Consider the following 18,485-nt stretch of genomic DNA (forward strand, 5'->3'; position numbering starts at 1 on the left):
TAAGTCTTGAGTTTCATCTTCAGGAGGTGCGGATGCAGTCGTTTAGCGCCAAATGTTGCTCATGTATTACAGTCATCTTGCCCTGATCCTGTAGCAAAATAATTTCACCCTCTCATTAGTTGGAGCCATCAACGTAAATGTATCTGTCCACTTGTTGATTGAACTATGTACCGTTGACTAAGAGCAGTTCAGTGCAGGAAATGCTGATTGGATGTTAATTTTTTTCACATTTATGACGAGTTACAGCGTCTACCTACGTGCATTATCAAACAGGAAGTTTGTCAGTGACACAAAATATTTCGCTTGGCACACTAATGACTACTCATCTCGAGAACCCGGTCTCAGTCAACCGTGCAGGTGCCTGTAGAAAGCAGATATCTAAATGTAAATGTGAAGTCCATCGGTCGCCGCGTTTAATTCGCGTTTAAAAACTCATCTTTTCAGAATTGCTTTTAGATAATTATTTCTATCTTATAAAGTTTATACTTAATTTAGTTCAAATTATTATATTTAGTTTTACTTTCGTGACTGGAAAGCGATATAGAGCTTTGTATGTACTCGCTATATAAATAAAGTTATTGTTATTGTTACTGTAAAGTGATTTGGGTTTTGCCCCGAGCGAATTGAAACAAACCAAAAAAAAAAAAAAAAAAAAGAAAGAAAACAAAGAGAGAAAAAACCCCGTCAATTTAGCTAGAGTCTATACAACTTGATCATGACGATTTAAGGTTAAGTGGAGTGTTGATGATTCTGAGCCAAATCAACCCAGTCAACAGGTGATTCATGTCTCTACATAACATGGAGATATGCACATGTACAATCATCTCCCCAGTAACGCTTTCTTCTTTTTAAAAAAAAAAAACGTCTCCCCAATAACGCTTTCTTCTATTAAAAAAAAAAGCAAAACAAAACAAAAAAGCAAAAAACTAAAGGAGAAAAGAGGAAAAAACTGGTGTGCTACAAGTCAGTACAGTCAACACACACAAACTCAACGGTATGCACAGAGAGCGACAGTCCAAAATATTACGATCGTGACCGCGCCGAAAGGATCAAATATTTGTAGACATGCCATATTGTCAACGGCGTAGTCTCTGTTTACCGTTTGTCAGTGCTCGCTCACTAATTGTACAACTTAAGTCTTAACAGGTTTAATTTGATAATATTGGCTTTGTGTCAGTTGTACAGAGAAGTTCCGGGGCTGCGTCAAGAGTACGCCGTACTCATTCAAAACAAAACATCCGGTCGCTGAGTGTTATGTGAAGATCAGGTATATCCTGTGGATAAAGAAATACCGAAGTACCCTGAAACAAAGATGTTTACTACACCTGAACGAATGCTATGGAGCAATAATTAGTGGTATCTATGTTAAAAAATTCCAAATGCCTTCCAAGAACAAAAAAGAACAAACGGTCACGCATTATTTCATTCCTGTTCGATCTGACCAGGGAAGAACAAGTACAAGAGATTCGTTCACTTGGCCAGACAAATTCTATGTTGTTCCACGTTTGTGTTCTGACTTGTCAAAGGAAGTTGATTATAAATAATCTTGTCCTTTAGTGTTTTGGTCAGTATATTTCCTACACACTTGAATTGCTATAATACTGGGCGAAGCAGTACACTGTAATCTTTCTACAAGCGACATGCTAAATACGAGTAAGATGTGGTCTCTACTTCGTGCCATTCTGAGAGTCCTTCAGCGCCCGAAGGTTTTGATATTCTTGTCGGTAGTAACAGTTTTTTTCTTCCTGAACAGGTGAGCTCAAGTTAGTAATTAGGTTTTCTGACGCATTCGTTCCCTTTTTATAATCACTTTATTTATACTCGCTACTATACAAAGTAACAAGTTTAAATGATTCAGTTATTGTCAAGCGGCGATTAATGCATTCAAGAAGCATATAATAATCTGCATTACAAACCCCGTAGTTAAATTACATCATTTCTAAGGCAAAATGCGGGAATTTCCGATCGATTTTGGGACGTGCTTAGTTCTTACCGATGCTCGTTGATAAAAGAAATGGAAGTCTTACTGCTCGTTGATAATAGAAATGGAAGTCTCATTGTAAACACAACCTACGTCAATAAAGACTTGAGGGTGTCTATACAAATTGATTGTCGTCAATTTGCAGTATTTTGTCGGATTTGTACACGTAATAAACTTAATTTGTAATATATATACCTCTAGAGGCACCCTTGGCTTCAGTATAGCACCACTTACTAAATTCACCAGCTGTTTACGTGTTCGGAGTCAAAACACAGGAGTGATCTAGCACGATGCTTTCTGTACGGAAATTTCAGGCCCTGACCACACTCTTGCGTTTTCGTTCGAAAAAGTATACTTCTTGATGCGTTTTCGCTAGCTTGGTTTTCGCCTATCATCCACTTTAAAGACGGCCGAAAACGGGAGGGAGGGGGGGGGGGGGGAAGGGGCTTTTGAAAGAGTGTGCCCCAAATTTTTCGACTTCTCTGGTATATCTGGAAACAATATGGTATGAGTGAAGAATCTTGATGTTTCCATGGCAACCATATTTTTGTAGGACTGTTTCTCACATTTTTTACATTTTATTGCTTTTTTGAATTTTACCATGTATTGTTGGAAAAAAAAATTGTGTTTAGTTATGTTTTTTCCTTTCTTTATGTAGTGGTTTTCGAAACGTTTTTAACAGTATTATACAGTTCATTACAATCCAAAGTGTCATTTTCAATTATGATGACGTTGCTGTGCTTTAGACCTCAAAGGGAATATTTTTCGACGTGCGATAAATCTTCCAAGTTTCATTGTTATAGCTCTAATGCACTAAAAGTTACGTGGGGAGGGCTTCAAAAGCAACTGTCCCCTTCGATCCCAGCAGACTTAAAAAAGTCGGGTCTCACTTAAAACTACGCAAAGAAAGGCTAATCCGACTACGCTTTTTCTCAAACAGGTCGAACGATCCTGTGGTACTCAAAGCCAAGGTGGATTTTAAAGGAATCAAGCGCAGTGTGTCTTTCGAAAAAGGCGATTTGGTGTTGAAACTACGATACCTTATCATGGTAGCTTTTAGCGATGTAGGTTTGAATAAAGTGCCTCCAGCGAGTGTCGAGTTACTAAAGTACCATCATGGTGTTCAGGATTATGTCAGTCTCCCTCTTGATAAGAAGCTTGAGGATAATATACAGGTTAAAATGAGGTCTTCCTACAAACAAAACGGCCAGGTACAGTAGACCCTGTCTGAGTTACATGTATACGTAGATAGTTGCAAAATACATGTCATCGAAAAAACAAACAAGCAAACAAACAAAGAAACTGACCAATTTTCCAAATTAAAATCGAAATTATTCCGGGTATTGTGTCCATCTCGTAAACGCGCTCAAAGGGTCGCCCCGGCCGTTGTCATGGTCGTTCAGTTTTTTGGTCGAGACATAAGCTCCGAGTTTTTCATTTTCTGGAAACTCCATTTATCTCGGGGTACAAGAAGGCAGGAAGGGGCGGAAACCGGCATCTCTCTTTAGTTCAATCCAAGTTTGATTTAACATTTCTGGCATAAGGAATACTGAAAAGGTAGATGAACGGGAAGCAAATTAATTTTAACTTTCACCGTTGCCAAGATAAAGCTCTGGCCGATTTATTAGAAGCTTGTGAGACAGAGGAGGCCTTGATGCGAAACATTGAATGTATTGTCAGTCAGCTAATGGATATCTCGCATAGGAAAGAAGAGAAATATTGTGTCTTGGACACATGCAGAAAGTCAATCCCCGATCGTACAGAAGAAAGGGGGGAAAGCACCATCGTCGTTTTTCTTCTGAGAAAATAGTGAAATTCAGGATTGCGGATCCAAGACGCTGACCTACTGACGTTATGTGAAGTCAGATGACGTCATGACGAACACAATATATCAAGCCGTGGGCTATCTGTTGGATGTACATGTAAAATGATTTTGAAAAAATTTATTTCAATGCAATGAGAGCCCGGAGAAGGGGTTCCATCCATCCCCTTCTTGTGCCAAGGTAGGCCTGTGTACGTCCAAGGGTTAAACCTACCGAATCTTACCATCGTCGTTGCAAAAGTTATAGTAGTTAGTAAGTTGCTCAAGTAGGGAATCTAACTTCTGCGTTACTATGATCAAACTAAATACCTATGCTTTTACAGAGCAACAGTTCTAACGGGCCAGAACTGTACCATCCAGTGATTAGAAACACTCCCTATCGACTATGGAATCCAGCAAGCACGTCCTTGCTTCAGCGAGACTCTAACAATGTCATCCGTTGTAATGGTAGTTTCAAGGACATGGATTACAATAGTAAGTTTACGATAGCCGAGAATCTCGAACTTTATGGAGTGAAGATAGCATCGGTCTTTGCTTGGTCTTTCGCCTGTAATTACTTCGTGACCTTTTTCCACAATTTGCCAATAGCTCTATTTGATATTCTTCTGAAAGAAATATCCGCGAGATATCCGTGCGATCTGCTTTCAGATCAAAGACACGGGATAGGTTTAGCTCGTGCTTACACTGTAAAACTCGGGTCAGTTTTTATACGTCATTTCTATAATCTAACGGGTGCTTATCACGCGAAAATGCAACTCATATGGTTAACATGCCTGTTGGCAATAGGGGAATCTTTAGCTTGTTTACAATATTTGACTCATTAGCATAAGCAATTCAGTTTCTGATGGAGCTACAAATAAATCAGTTCTGAATATTGAAAGGTCATGGTATGATTAACTCTACCAATGAATATGAGCCTGATTTATTGAACATTTTTTGTGCAACACGGGTTTAAAAACTCAAAATTTTACAAAGAATGTACGAGCTCATTAGCGCTTTTGCCACCCAGAAATTTTGCAGTATTTGAAAGACAATATCTCCTTGAATATTACACCCAAAGAGCTAAAAATTTCACCACGTATTACGTTTTGCTAGCTCTTTAGCTGCCTGGAGTTAATTCATATCGAACATGTTTCCTTCTGTACTCAAAGCCGTATGCAAATGAGAAAAAATGCAGACAATGACGTCAGCATGAATCCCCCTATAAGACTAAATAATCTGAAAAATGTACGAGTAGGGTTTCAAATATTTGTGTCTTTGTTTAATGTGATGTTATGATGATTATATGTAATGTTATGATTATACTGGGAGTAACAGTATTTCCTTGATTTCTTTGTAGCCGTTGCCAAAACAACAAAAAAAGGCTCAACCACAACAGGATTTGGCCTTCTCTTTAGAGATACAGAGACGTCGAAGACTTACATTTTGAATGCCACGAATGGAGGCAAGAGCCTATTAGCCGTGGTTAGTATTTAGCCATGATCATTAGAGGGACTACTTTTCAGTAAGCTTGGTTACCATTTATCGATGTTAAGCCTGCCACAAAGAAAAAAAAAAGGACAATGCGCTAGAGCTGATAACAATTGCAAACAAACATCGCGAGTACATTTCGCTGTATAGTGTTGGTGGTGTTCCCGTAAGGAGGTGGGGGGGGGGGGGGGGGGTACTCAGAAAAAAAAATTGGGTGAGGGTGAGCGGCCCCCTTCCCAAAACCCATACCCTCATCGTCGTCGGCGTTGGCTCGTGTCCGAGCATCAGTTTCTTCCTTTACCCCATTTAAGACGAAAATCTGCTATTTTTCTTACCCAATTTATGACTTGATGAAAAATTCGATATCCTATTTAAGACCTGCCTTATAATTAGTTCCATAGTTCAGAACGATGTTAAAGGTATTATGAAGGGCTTTTGTTGATGATCTTCTCGCTAATGATGAAAAAGTAGCTTCTTCTAAAACAGACATACCCTATCCAAGACTAGTGTGCAAAAACCGTATCCTATTTTGCAAAATCGACACTGACCAAAACGGTAAAAACAAAACAAAAAACAAACCAAAAAAAAAAAAATACCCTTTGGGGCCGCACATACCTATATAGCTCATATAAGGGAGTAACCCCACCCCCCCCCCCCCCATGATTAGATGTTTCCCGTGCCACCTCCTGTAACTATTTTAGCGCTTAAAATTTGGTTTATGCAGGGATATCAAAGAAACGTACTGGTGTTGGATGAAATACTGTTAGACTAAGCACCGGAGAAACGCGCCGGTTTGATGGGCCACTAGGCGCTAAAACTGACTTTTATTCAAGCTAATTAAAATTGGCCCACTCTCAAAATGTTTTTCGTCAACTTTTGTCAGCTAATGTTAAATTTTTTCTCATGTTTACCTTTAAGGAACACAAGGGAACAATAGAGAAGTCAATGAAATTCAAGCCGTCCTATTACTGGAGCTTTACTGTTTTTAAAAACAGTCAGTACAAAACTTTGTACCTGGGCTGCGGTAGCGACGGAGAACTCTTATTGCCAATGAACAGCAAAAAATATCCGGATCCCAGAACTTTATTCATTACCAACAAATATGTCCCAGTCGGCCCGTCGATTTAGCTATGTCAGAGTTCAGAGACAGCAAAGAGATGTTCAATGATTTGCCCAAAGACACCAAATTAATACATAAGGGATTGCTTTTATTTTCGATTGAACTCCTGTTGTAACGGTCTTGTTTTCGTGCATGACAAACTGATGGAAAAAATCTTGTGTCTGTAATAACAAATTAAATGTAGCGGTAGTAATTTAAGTTACCCATTTTTAACACACAACTAAGTAAGTTCAGACGGGCAAGCTAAAATCAACCAATCCGATTGCTCAATTGCTTGTCTAACATTTTTAATTATTGAACCGTTTCTCGTAATGCTAAATGAAAACATTGGCAGCCATATCAACAGAGTTATCCACAGATTGTTGCGATTACTCTTCTGTTACAATGGCTTTGCAATCACACCAATATCATTAACTACATTTCTGATTAGGCTTTGAGTGACGTCAGACCGACAGCCCAATTTTAACAAATGGTAAACGCCATAGCGTGTACTATTGAGTTATGGATGCACGTGGGAGGTTGCTAAGCACGAAAGAAGCGTAAGAGTCGCACGAGGCGATAGCCGAGTGCGACTCTAGCTTCTTGAGTGCTTAGCAAACCTCCCAAGTGCATCCATAACTCAATAGTGCACGCTATGGCGTTTACCATTTGTTTTATAACATAACATTGAGACATTGGAACAACAGAAGTCCTTTTATTGAGCTACATCACACAAAAAAAATGTTCGTGTAGTCTTACATGACAAGAGAAAACAAGCGCGCGAAAATTCATTCATGACAACCGACTGTACACCAGTAACTCAATAAAGTTTCATCTTCACACAACTGTGAAGACAGTTTCGCATTTCTGGGAGATGGACGTCGGCCATTACTTTGGAAACAATGTCTGTCAAAAGATTTGCTTTGTAAACATTAGCACACACGTCAGCAGCGTACACCCATGGGCAAATAGTAGATGCTAAATTAACCAATCAGAGCGCGCGCTTTGCTTTAGTTATGTTATAAAATTAGTTAGCATAATTGGTCAAATTACACGTAATGCTTACGCATTATGTTAACTCTTCCTTGTTTTTACCTCGTTATCTTTCAGGCTTCGGTTTTGATATATATATTTTTTATAATTAAGCACATCTCACCCCTGCTAGAATGTATTCTTGATGGCGTTTTCTTGAAGATGTAACCAAGGCATCCTGCTTTGGTATTGCTTTGGTTAGTTTGCATTATTTTTGATCACCGAGGTATGAATTTCCTAACTATAGTAAGAGTGAATGGAGAAAAGGTCACTCTAGATAATAGAGAATAATGGTTATGAAACCTGGGAAAGTTCTTTGTTGTATGTTTTTGTTGGCTATTTTGGAGGTTGACCCTGCAGAAAATCTGTAAAATACAAAAGCTGGTTATTTTTGCCCATACAACTAACCAATAGAAGCATTGCGATTATGTAATTAATGCATAGTCTATGAACATAAAACAAAAAATGTGCAGGGTCAAGGACCTTCCAACATAAATCTTAGCCTGCTTGTTCGCTTCTTTGATGTCTACCGGGTTTCTTAATCATTCCTTCTATTAACTATGCACTACCGAAATAGCAATCTAAAGTGATCTCTGCCTCAACAACTTTAGATTGTAGCCTTGACTTCACAACAGCCATTAACTTGGTCTTAAATATATGTTACATATTACATAAATGGAATCATTGCGTGGATCAAAAATATCCATTTTAAGGAAATGAAGCAGGTAAATATATTTTCTGTGATGACGAAATTCATGATCAAACTCGAATTTGAGCTCTGTTAAAGAAACGCGAACTATTGAAATAGTTCCGAATTGAAATTTTGGATATAGAACTACCGAAGGAAATGCAGTCGACAATCGTTTTGTCTATTTTCGCTGGCTGTGATTGGATCCGTTTTTATTATCGTAAGTTTGCTTCCAGTAAATACTGGGTGATTTAATGACGATGTTATCTATTTTTACTACACGGTTTAATGTTGTCAATAGAAAATAAAGAAGGGGCAACCTTGTACCAACCTTCGTATGCCAGTGAGAGCTGGGACTATGGCTGAGGGAATTAAACTTTGTAAGTTTTTGTAAGTGGAAATAAAGATCATTGATGGCATCAATTATGAGTGTATGTTTTGCTTACAGAGTGTTTCCGAACAAAACTTGGGAGTAAAAGATCTGTGCAATTACTTGTATTTTGTGACGAAAGGTAGTCTGCTTGAAAACCGTTGACTTGTTCGCCACGTACGCAATGCTTTCCTCCACGTTCTTCGGTGGCGACACAAAATCAGAAGGTCCCAATGGCCAGCATCAAGGCATTGTATCTGACTGCTAGCTACCTGCGTACGATATGCAGGAAATGAGGATATTATGTGCACTTTCGCTACCTCTCTTTCTTTTCCCTTTCCAAAAGTTATCCTTGCTTGGATCTGGGGAGTTTGAAACTAATCTTAAGCTGTGTTGTTTCAGACGCTATGATTGGTCTATCGCGTCATGATCATCTCATGAATGTGTTGACAATGAGCAACTTAAATGTTGGCAAGATTAAATTTTCCTCTGTTTTACAAAATATTTTCCGTAATCACTTTATTTTTTTGCATCCGATTAGTGATTTCTGTCTACTTCTTATGCGGAACATTACTTAAGCAATATGCCGTATTCTCACTGGGTTTACCGGCTCAGTGAACCTATTTGGTATGTTGGGAGCACACTTATTATTTTTTTTTTTATCTTTCATCTCGCGTGACTTAAATAATTGCACCTCTAAACAAGCAATTATGGTCTGATGTTTAAGTAGGAACGAAAAGAAAGCAATTAGAAATTTCCCTGAAAAACAGCTCTGCCAAAGACGATTCCAATCACCATTTTGACCTTAATTGGAATTTTACGTATCCATAACTTGGAACGCCATTGGTCTAAAAAATCTGGCTCACCAAGGGAAATTTCAAATTAAACCTTCTCATCACTCAGGTATGCAAATATACACATCATGCATGTAGCTGTGTACATATTTTTCAGTCTAGGAAGATAGATCGAAACTGTATACCAGGCCCTGGTTTGACGGCAGCTGTCTTTCTCGAAGGCTTTCTTGAACAGTTGGTAAGACTTTGAAATGTTACCATTCTGGACTGTAAACACAGTGCTTTTAACTGTTTGACTCTGTCTAACTGATTTAGTTTTTCGTTTACTAACAAAGTCGTTACGAAGCGTTTACTATTCTGTCGCCGGACAACGCTCACTCTTAAGACCCCTCAACAAAGCAAGAAATCATATCATATAACTTTTTTTGGTAAACCAATTTTCATGAGTAAAAATCTATTTACAAAAAAACAGTTTTTGAGGCAAGATATCATTTTCCTAATTCAAATTGTGCTCGAGTTTGATTTGTTTTCTGAAAGTTTTCGGTTCACCAAGTTTCGAAATTATGTTCCATTCTCATTTGCTTTCAGTTTTAGTTTAATGAGTCCACGTTCAATTCAGACAAGACTTTGGCAATAAATATTAACTTTTTTTATTTTTTGTGTACGAAGATAGAAGACCATCTGTTTATTTAAATGCCACTTTGATAAAGCTAAAGTTGCCTGTTGCTTTGTGAACACCGAACAACTGAATATACAGCACCAACTGGTTCTGAAACAGAGAAAAAAAGGATCATTACAATCTCCCAGCCAGAATTTCGAATTCAAAGGTCTTTTCCGTGCAGTTAGCTCACAAAATGCAAATGGAGATGTCATGCGTAATTCGCGCGCAGGTGTTCAGTAAAGTTTAGTTCAACCTGATTGAAGAAAGACAGTTAACCAACCACTCTGCTGCTCAATTACATGTGGATTTACGCCAAATGGAAAAAATAATTTAAAAAGCAGCATACGAAAACATTAAGTTGTGACAGGAGACAATCAAAAGCGTAGCCAGGCCATCTTTTACTCGTGAAGCATCCAAGACTGAATTACGTACATATATTCAAAGGACTTCGATAAGGGAGATCGTGTCAAGATTTCTTTTAGTCGAGAATAAACAAAACACGCACAAAAAAATGTAGGAAGAAGAAGGAGTAATTACAATAATGACACAATACGCCATAAGATAATTATACCAGCTGCTTCCAGTTTTTGAACACCAAACGCATATGTGATCAGTGTTTTATTAGTGTTCTCTTTTCTTAGACAAAATATGTTCTGGGAACACGGGTATAAAAGGAAATTTTAAAAATGTCGACATTTTTGTAGCGCTTAAGACTGATTGACACGCTTCTCTTTGAGTTTCATTCTGTAACCAATAAATTTGTTTTCAGTTAGTGCCCCTTGCTGAGTATAGGAGCAAAACGAGACATCATGAGCTATGCATAGTCGCTCTTGCGGATCAGGAAGGAGCGCATTTTATCAGTACTTTAATACCACCGTAGATCTGTCAAATTCCTATTCATATTAGGCATTCCTTGTGATTTACAGATAGAAGAACGCGTCATGGATCGTATGGCAGCAACTACAATGATCATACTCATCACGAGCGTGTTAGGTAGGTTCAAGGGAGGATAAACAAATAAAACATTATTCCTGAGGTTATCCCTTTTAAGTTGAATTTTAGACCACTACCTCAACCGGCTTCAAAAATCCCGAGAGGTTTTGGGCAATTTCCATTCAACAAAAAACCTTCGAAAATTTCGAAACGGAGACAAATGTACGAAGTCTCCCTGAAAGTCTCAAGAATTTCCGGAAATTGTGGAATTTCCGAAAAATGAACCATTCAACCAAAAATTTCGGAAACTACGCGAGGAAATTCATATGGAATGGAAATTCCCAGTACGAAATTTTCGAAAATTTTGGTATACCTCGCAAGGTTGTCTTCTTTTCCCGAATTTCCAGAAAATTCTGTTCCATTCGTCACTAGAAATTTCTGGAAATTCAAATCGGAATTTTTGTATTGATTGGAAAGCGCCCCTAGAAGTAGCCGATCATGCGACGCGAAAGACAGTCCAAGCAGCCTTAAATTACGCGAATTCACCCTCCACAAAAACATCTGCGCAACGTGCGTGGTAAGTTTATCCACGAGAGAACTGGGTACCATGTCTAAAAATAACATGATCGGGACTACCTCGAGGATATGGCGTATATATTGGAATAACTCTCTAATCCTACATTTCCTGCAAAAGCTTAATAACTGTACTAGAAATAAGGAGTGATCCACTTCTAATTTTTTTCATACAATATCAAGAGAGTATTAAGCAAACTTGTGACGAGAATTATAATAACAAATAAAACATCAAATAGGAATAAACGAATTGTTCTACCACCAGATTTTCATAAGTTAAGTCGCCAAAAAAAAAAAAAAAAAAAATAGAATTGAGTGAAGAGAAGAGTTACTTGGAGCTCTGAACTGCACCAGCACTGATAAACTGCTTTTTCGTTTTACCTTTAACACTTCACATCTGTCAAACATAATTAGGCTGGCTATAAACATCATTGACCTGATAAGACGAGGAAAAAGTACTGATTTGGAACCACACTCTCCCAAAAAAAATTATAGAAAATGTATGAAAAACAGTAAGGAAGATTAAGATGCTGACTTGTCCACTGGAAACAATAAGGGGTCATTACTTGGGAGGGTATCATTAGTCTATAATTATATCATGGCATTTGCCTTGAAAACGGAATAGCATGTAAGACCTGGGTGTAGATGTAAGCATTGACATCCAGTGCTAATGATTTGAATTCCGAAAGGAAGTTGAACCAACCAGAACCACCCAGAAATACATTTCATTCACTGTATGGCCAGAATTGCGGGAGTAATCTTGTGCGCCACATTAATGAAACGACTCTATAACAGATAGTCATGTTATTAGAGTGGGGAAGTAACGTAATATATTTTTTTTCAAATAAACATCCCTAGAAGTAATAAAGCTTAATACCCTTCAGGCCAAGTTGTAATGCACAAAATAAAGTATTAATCAGCTACATTATATATTTTTTTTCAATAGGGAATCTCGATGCTTTGAATTGGATGTTGGATAATTCAGTGGGTATGTCGGTTTTTTTTGTAAATAATAATACAAATAATAATAATAATTAATAATAATAATAATTAATAATAATAATAATTAATAATAATAATAATTAATAATAATAATAATAATACTAATACAAGATTGCTGAAATAAGCCTTAAACATGTCTCTGAAGATCTCAAACGAAGAATTACTGCCAAGGCTACAAAGATCCGAAGATACCAGAACAGAAACAAACAATTCCATCAGAACAGATTGTTCGAGACAGACCAGAGAAAATTTTATACGGAACTAAGTGGAGACAAAATCTCATCTGATATGACACCTGATTCAGAAGAAGCCCAGCAATTTTGGGAGAGCATTTGGAGCATAGAGTCAACACATCATAAGGATGCAGAATGGTTAAAGAAGTTGAAAGAGGAAGTGGAGTTGCCACAGCAAACTGAGTTGTCCATCACCATAGACATGGTGACCCAGTTTCTCAGGAAAGTTCCGAACTGGAAGGCACCAGACCAGACATGGTGCAGGGGTTTTGGTTGAAGAACTTTACGGGTCTACACCACAATATCGAAAACCAGCTTCAAGTATGCTTAGACTGTGGGAACGTTCCTGGGTGGATGACCAAGGGAAGAACTGTCCTTATAATGAAAGACCCAGAGAAAGGCACAGTAGCAGGAAATTACCGCCCCGTAACCTGTTTGCCTGTAATGTGGAAGTTGCTAACAGGGATAATATCTGACAAGCTCTACGAATTCCTGGATACCGAGAGCGTACTACCGGATGAGCAGAGAGGTTGCAGGAAAGGCTCCCAAGGAACCAATGACCAGCTCTTTATTGATAAAATGGTCCTACGAGAGGCCAAATCAAGAAAGAAGAATCTTGCAATGGGCTGGATTGATTATAAGAAGGCTTACGATATGATACCGCATTCCTGGATTCTTGAATGTCTAGAACTATTTGGTGCAGCTCAAAATGTTAAGACCTTACTGGAAAATTCCATGAATGGCTGGCAAACGGAACTTACATCAAACGGAGAAAGTCTTGGAAGTGTCTCCATCAAAAGAGGCATCTTCCAGGGTGATTCCCTATCCCCCCTCCTTTTTGTGGTCTCCATGATTCCGCTGTCCCTAGTTCTCAGAAAGTGCGAAGCGGGATACACATATGCCAACAAGACAAAGGTCAATCACCTTCTCTTTATGGATGATCTAAAGCTTTACGCCAGAAGTGAGTGCCAACTGGACTCACTGATACAATCAGTGAGAATATTCAGCAATGACATCGGTATGAAATTTGGCATTGAGAAGTGTGCTGTCTTGGTCATAAAACGTGGCAAACTGGCACAGACAGAAGGCATAACACTACCAGATGACACTACAATAAGAGCAATGGAAGAAAGCGAAGGGTACAAGTATCTAGGAGTGCTTGAGGCCAGCGACATGCTTCATGACCAAATGAAGGACAAAATCAGGAAAGAATACTTACGACGCGTTAAAAAAGTTGCCCGCTCGAAGTTGAACGGTGGAAACTTGATACAAGCCATAAACACCTGGGCAGTGTCACTCGTTAGATATGCAGGAGGAATACTTGAATGGAGGAAACAAGAACTTCGGGACCTAGATCGCAGAACAAGAAAATTGCTAACCATGAATGGAGGGTTCCATCCACGGGACTGCGTGGCACGACTTTATGTGCCGAGGAAGGACGGAGGGAGAGGTTTGATATCCGTAGAGGATTGTGTCAATCACGCAAAGGTATCGCTAGAATGTTATGTCCAAACAAGCGAGGAAGAACTGTTAAAAGCCGTCAGGAGGGATGGGGATGAGAATAGAGAAACAGCCGCCAACTTTAAAGCGAGGAGAAGAACTGAAAATATTCAAGACTGGAAAGAAAAGCCGTTATATGGACAGTTTGCAAGACAGGGTGAAGGACAAAGAAGTGAGGAAACATGGACCTGGTTAAAAGAAGGAAAGCTCAAGAGAGAAACAGAAGCTCTTATCATTGCTGCACAAGATCAAGCAATACGAACAAACTATATTAAAACGATGGTTGACAAGTCACAGAATGACCCGAAATGTAGGATCTGTAAGCAGGGTAACGAGACCATTAGCCATATTGTAAGTTCGTGCTCGAAACTGGCACAAAAAGAATACAAAAGGAGACATGATAACGTGGCTAGAGCAATCCATTGGGACCTGTCAGGAAAATGTGGGTTCGAACGAAAGGAGAGATGGTATGACCATGTTCCAGACAGTGTGCTTGAAAATGAGGATTGCAAACTTCTATGGGACTTCAGTGTGCGAACAGACCATGAAATAGGGGCTAGGAGACCGGATTTGGTGATCATTACTAAGAGAGACAAGAGCTGTCAGATTATAGATGTGGCAATTCCAGAGGATAATGGGGTGAGAGAGAAGGAAGATGAAAAAGTTGAAAAGTATCAAGATCTAGCAAGAGAAGTCCGAAAAATGTGGGGTGTGAGGACAAAGGTTATACCAGTGGTAGTGGAATTTATAATAATAATAATAATAATAATAATAATAATAATAATAATAATAATAATAGATTTGTATAGCGCCATATCCATGGCTCATGGCGCTTTACAGTAAAAAATGTTATTAAAAATAAAATTTACATTAAAAATTTACATCAGTGATAAAAAATTACTAACAAATAAAATAGCTAAGCTGTAAAAATGAAAGTAAAACTAGGAATCATTAAAACCTTTAAATAAAAACTGACTAACTTAACTAAGTGACTGACTAACTAACTAGCTAAACTATCTAATTTACTAATTAACTAACTAACCAAAAGTCTAGTTATAAAATTTGTTAAAAAGATATGTCTTTATACAAGTCTTAAAATCTGATAGCGAGCCGCTCCCTCTTATATTGTTCGGAAGAGAGTTCCATAGGCTAGGTGCTACAAAAGAGAAACACCTATGACCATAGCCTATTAACTTGACAGGTGGTACTTTCAAGAGGTTTTTGGAGGAGGATCGAAGATTTCTGCTTGGTACATAAGGCTCTAGCAGTTCAGTAATGTAATTAGGGGCCTGGCCGTTGAGCGCTTTATAGGTTAAAAGTAAAATCTTATAATTGATGCGCTGGCTTATTGGAAGCCAGTGTAGCTGCTTTAAAACCGGCTTGAATTGATCGTATTTCCTTGTTCTAGTAACAACGCGAGCCGCAGCATTCTGGACATTTTGTAGACGATCTATCAAAAATTTTGGTAGTCCATATAGAAGCGAGTTGGCGTTATCTAGTTTGGAAGTGATGAATGCATGTACTAACTTTTCAGTGTCTGCTAGAGATAGACAGACTCTTATCCTGCTAATGTTTCTAAGATGGAAGAAACAGGCCTTGCAGGTACTGGTAACATGCTTTTCCAGTGACATGTACTCATCAAAGATGACTCCAATGTTCTTTGCAGAAGTAGATGGCTCGATCTGTTCACCAGACACATCGACGTGGTCTATTAATGGGGGTGGACGATGTCGTGCGCTCAAGATCAAAAGCTCCGTCTTTCCTCTGTTTAGTTTCAGCTTATTGCACACCATCCACGAGTCGATCTCAGAAACACATGCTTCTATTTTAGCTATAGAACCAGGTTGTTCGGCGTAGTTGGGCTTAAATGGGAGGTAGAGCTGGGTGTCATCAGCGTATAGATGGTAGTTAAGTCCGTGCCGTTTGATGATGTCCCCGATGGGCGATGTGTATAACAAATACAGGATTGGCCCTAAAACGGATCCCTGGGGAACACCGTAGCGAAGTTCTTTCATCTCTGACTTGGTTCCGTCAATCATCACAAACTGCTCTCGGTCTTGAAGATAGGATCGAAACCATTTTAGCGCATTTCCTTTCACGCCGTAGCGTTTTTCCATTCCTTCTAGTAGCAGTTTATGGTCGACGGTATCAAACGCCGCAGACATGTCCAACAGTAGCAGGATAACGCATTTCTGATTATCTATCTCACAGAGAATGTCATTTTGCACCCTCAGGAGAGCAGTCTCCGTGCTGTGAAAGCGTTTATATGCTGACTGAAAAGATTCCTCTAGATCATTATCGCGTAGATAGTCGCTCAATTGACAAGATACTGCCTTTTCAATTATCTTAGATACAACCTTCAGATTTGAGATAGGTCTAAAGTTTGAATAATCCTCAGAGTCCAGGTTGTCCTTCTTCAGCTTCGGTTTGATCATTGCTTCTTTCAGTGCAGCGGGCATAGATGCTGATTGGAGAGACATGTTAACGATGTTAGTTAACACGGGTAGAATAGTTGATTTACATTCCTTAAGAATAGAAGCCGGTATAGGGTCAAGATCACAGGATTTTTAACCGATTTTGTCCACAAAACTTTCAATCTCTCTTTCTGACATCACCCTGAACTCTGTGAATTCGGCTTGACATGGCTGTTTGTATGCTTCGCAGGACTGGGTACCAGAAGTCACTTCTTTGGATAGCTCCGTTCTTATGGATACTATCTTCTTGTCAAAAAAGTCGGCAAAATTGTTCGTAAGCACAAACGTTGAGGGTGCGGTCGGATAGCGTCTATCTACTCTGCGGTGTAATAGCTTGTCGACTGCGTTGAAAAGTATTTTTGGATCTGATGCATTCTCTGAAATAATAGATGAATAGTATGAAGCCTTTGCGTCCCTTAGCATTTTGTTCACTACCTGGCACTGGTCGACAAACATCTGTCTGTCGACGCACAGTCTCGACGATCGCCAGCGGCGCTCCAGCCTTCGACGTTTTCTCCTGGCGTTACTAATACCCTCATGGTACCATGGTGCTGATGGACGGAGAGTTATCATGCGTCGTTTTAAAGGTGCATGCCTTTGAAGTATTTCCGTCAGAGTATTTTCGTATTTTTCAGTGAGATCCATAAGATCAAAGGCGTTGGTTGTCAGAAGGTCAGATTGCTTTAGGTCGTCATTAAAACTGTCCATATTTACCGAGCGCAGTTTACGATAACTAATTTCCATTCGTTCCAGAGGTGGTTTCTTTAGGCGTAGCTTGCAGTGTACAGCAGAGTGATCGGACAGCATTGGATCGCGTATTTCAACGCTAGTAACTAGCTCGTCCTCGGCCCTAGTTATGATCAGGTCTAAGGTGTGGCCTTTCTTATGGGTGGAAGCATTGGGATCAATACCACTGAGATTGAAGGACAATCTGAGAGCCATTGAGGTGGGCATTCCTGTTGGACTGATCCAGAGATGTGCATTGTTGGGGTCGGCAAGAATTCTTAGAAAGGTGCTGGAGATGTAGAAAGAAGAGAAAAAGCAAACAAGGGGTGTTTCTTGGCCTCCCTAGGCAACTTGTTGTTGCCCGGAGCCAATGACGAAACCAGCTTCAATATCATCAATAGCTGTGCGAATCTATAATAATAATAATAATAATAATAATAATAATAATAATAATAACAACATATAATTAAAGAATATAAAGGCGAAAAAGGTCGATTCCGCCGTAACCAAAGGTCATGTAGCTCCATTTACTTCAAACCCAACTAGTAAAAGAGACCAACGTGTGTTTACGAAAATGGAGAATCCAAATGACAGGTGCCTTAGGTTTGTGTTGAAACTTGACACTCGTGTCATGGTATTGTGTGTGTTTTTGAAGACGGTGCCTCCCTCCACTCCCTAAACCAGCAAATTTTCGGAATGACCCGAAAACAACGGGAGTCCGGGAACCCATCCACCAGAAGTAACATTAGTCCTCAGTAACCTCTATATGCTTTGGTAACCGTAGTTAAACATCCGCCCGATATCTCACCTACACTAGGAGTCAGACCTTGATACACTCTGATTGAGAGGCCATTTCGCGTTGAAACAGATATTCTGAGTTTCTTGAGGGTTCCTGCCTCGCTAAGAGGCGTTTTCGAGTCATCTGTTCTTACAGCTGCTTTTCTAGGGAGGAAGCTGAATCAGTTACTCTAATGATTGTTCAAGTTAAGATCGGATGATAGTGTTGGCACCTAAAGAAATTTACGTTGCATTTTTCAGCTTTATTCTTCCTGGTAATCCACCTGAATGTTCATACTCAAATTTGACCATCGTTTTCCTTTTTTTCTCTCTATTTGGTCAATTATTAA

General features: G+C 39.1%; 1 protein-coding gene across 2 annotated transcripts; it reads left to right on the plus strand.

Annotated features, from left to right (window-relative positions):
* The first annotated feature begins 470 nt into the window (after window positions 1-470).
* Window positions 471-7,584, plus strand: LOC145490125 (uncharacterized). 2 transcript variants are annotated; one of them, XM_081469229.1, is made up of 5 exons: window positions 873-1,753; window positions 2,922-3,192; window positions 4,127-4,277; window positions 5,143-5,267; window positions 6,192-7,584. In XM_081469229.1, exons 1-5 carry the CDS (start codon window positions 1,641-1,643, stop codon window positions 6,399-6,401), a joined length of 870 nt encoding a protein of 289 aa, XP_081325355.1. In that variant the 5' UTR covers window positions 873-1,640; the 3' UTR covers window positions 6,402-7,584. The 2 variants fall into 2 exon arrangements, with proteins under 2 accessions (XP_081325354.1, XP_081325355.1); XM_081469228.1 differs by lacking the exons at window positions 5,143-5,267; window positions 6,192-7,584 and having other exon boundaries at window positions 471-1,753; window positions 4,127-4,747.
* The last annotated feature ends 10,901 nt before the right edge of the window (window positions 7,585-18,485 follow it).

This window comes from Orbicella franksi, chromosome 6 (assembly GCF_964199315.1).
Source record: "Orbicella franksi chromosome 6, jaOrbFran1.1, whole genome shotgun sequence".
NCBI lineage: Eukaryota > Metazoa > Cnidaria > Anthozoa > Scleractinia > Merulinidae > Orbicella > Orbicella franksi.

What these genes read in the sequence shown, in the direction of transcription:
- LOC145490125 (XM_081469228.1), top strand. Translation starts at nt 1,641, where the DNA reads ATGCTAAATACGAGTAAGATGTGGTCTCTACTTCGTGCCATTCTGAGA. An exon ending in GTTTTTTTCTTCCTGAACAG is followed by an intron (nt 1,754 to 2,921) that starts GTGAGCTCAAGT and finishes TTTCTCAAACAG; the next exon opens with GTCGAACGATCCTGTGGTAC. An exon ending in CCTACAAACAAAACGGCCAG is followed by an intron (nt 3,193 to 4,126) that starts GTACAGTAGACC and finishes ATGCTTTTACAG; the next exon opens with AGCAACAGTTCTAACGGGCC.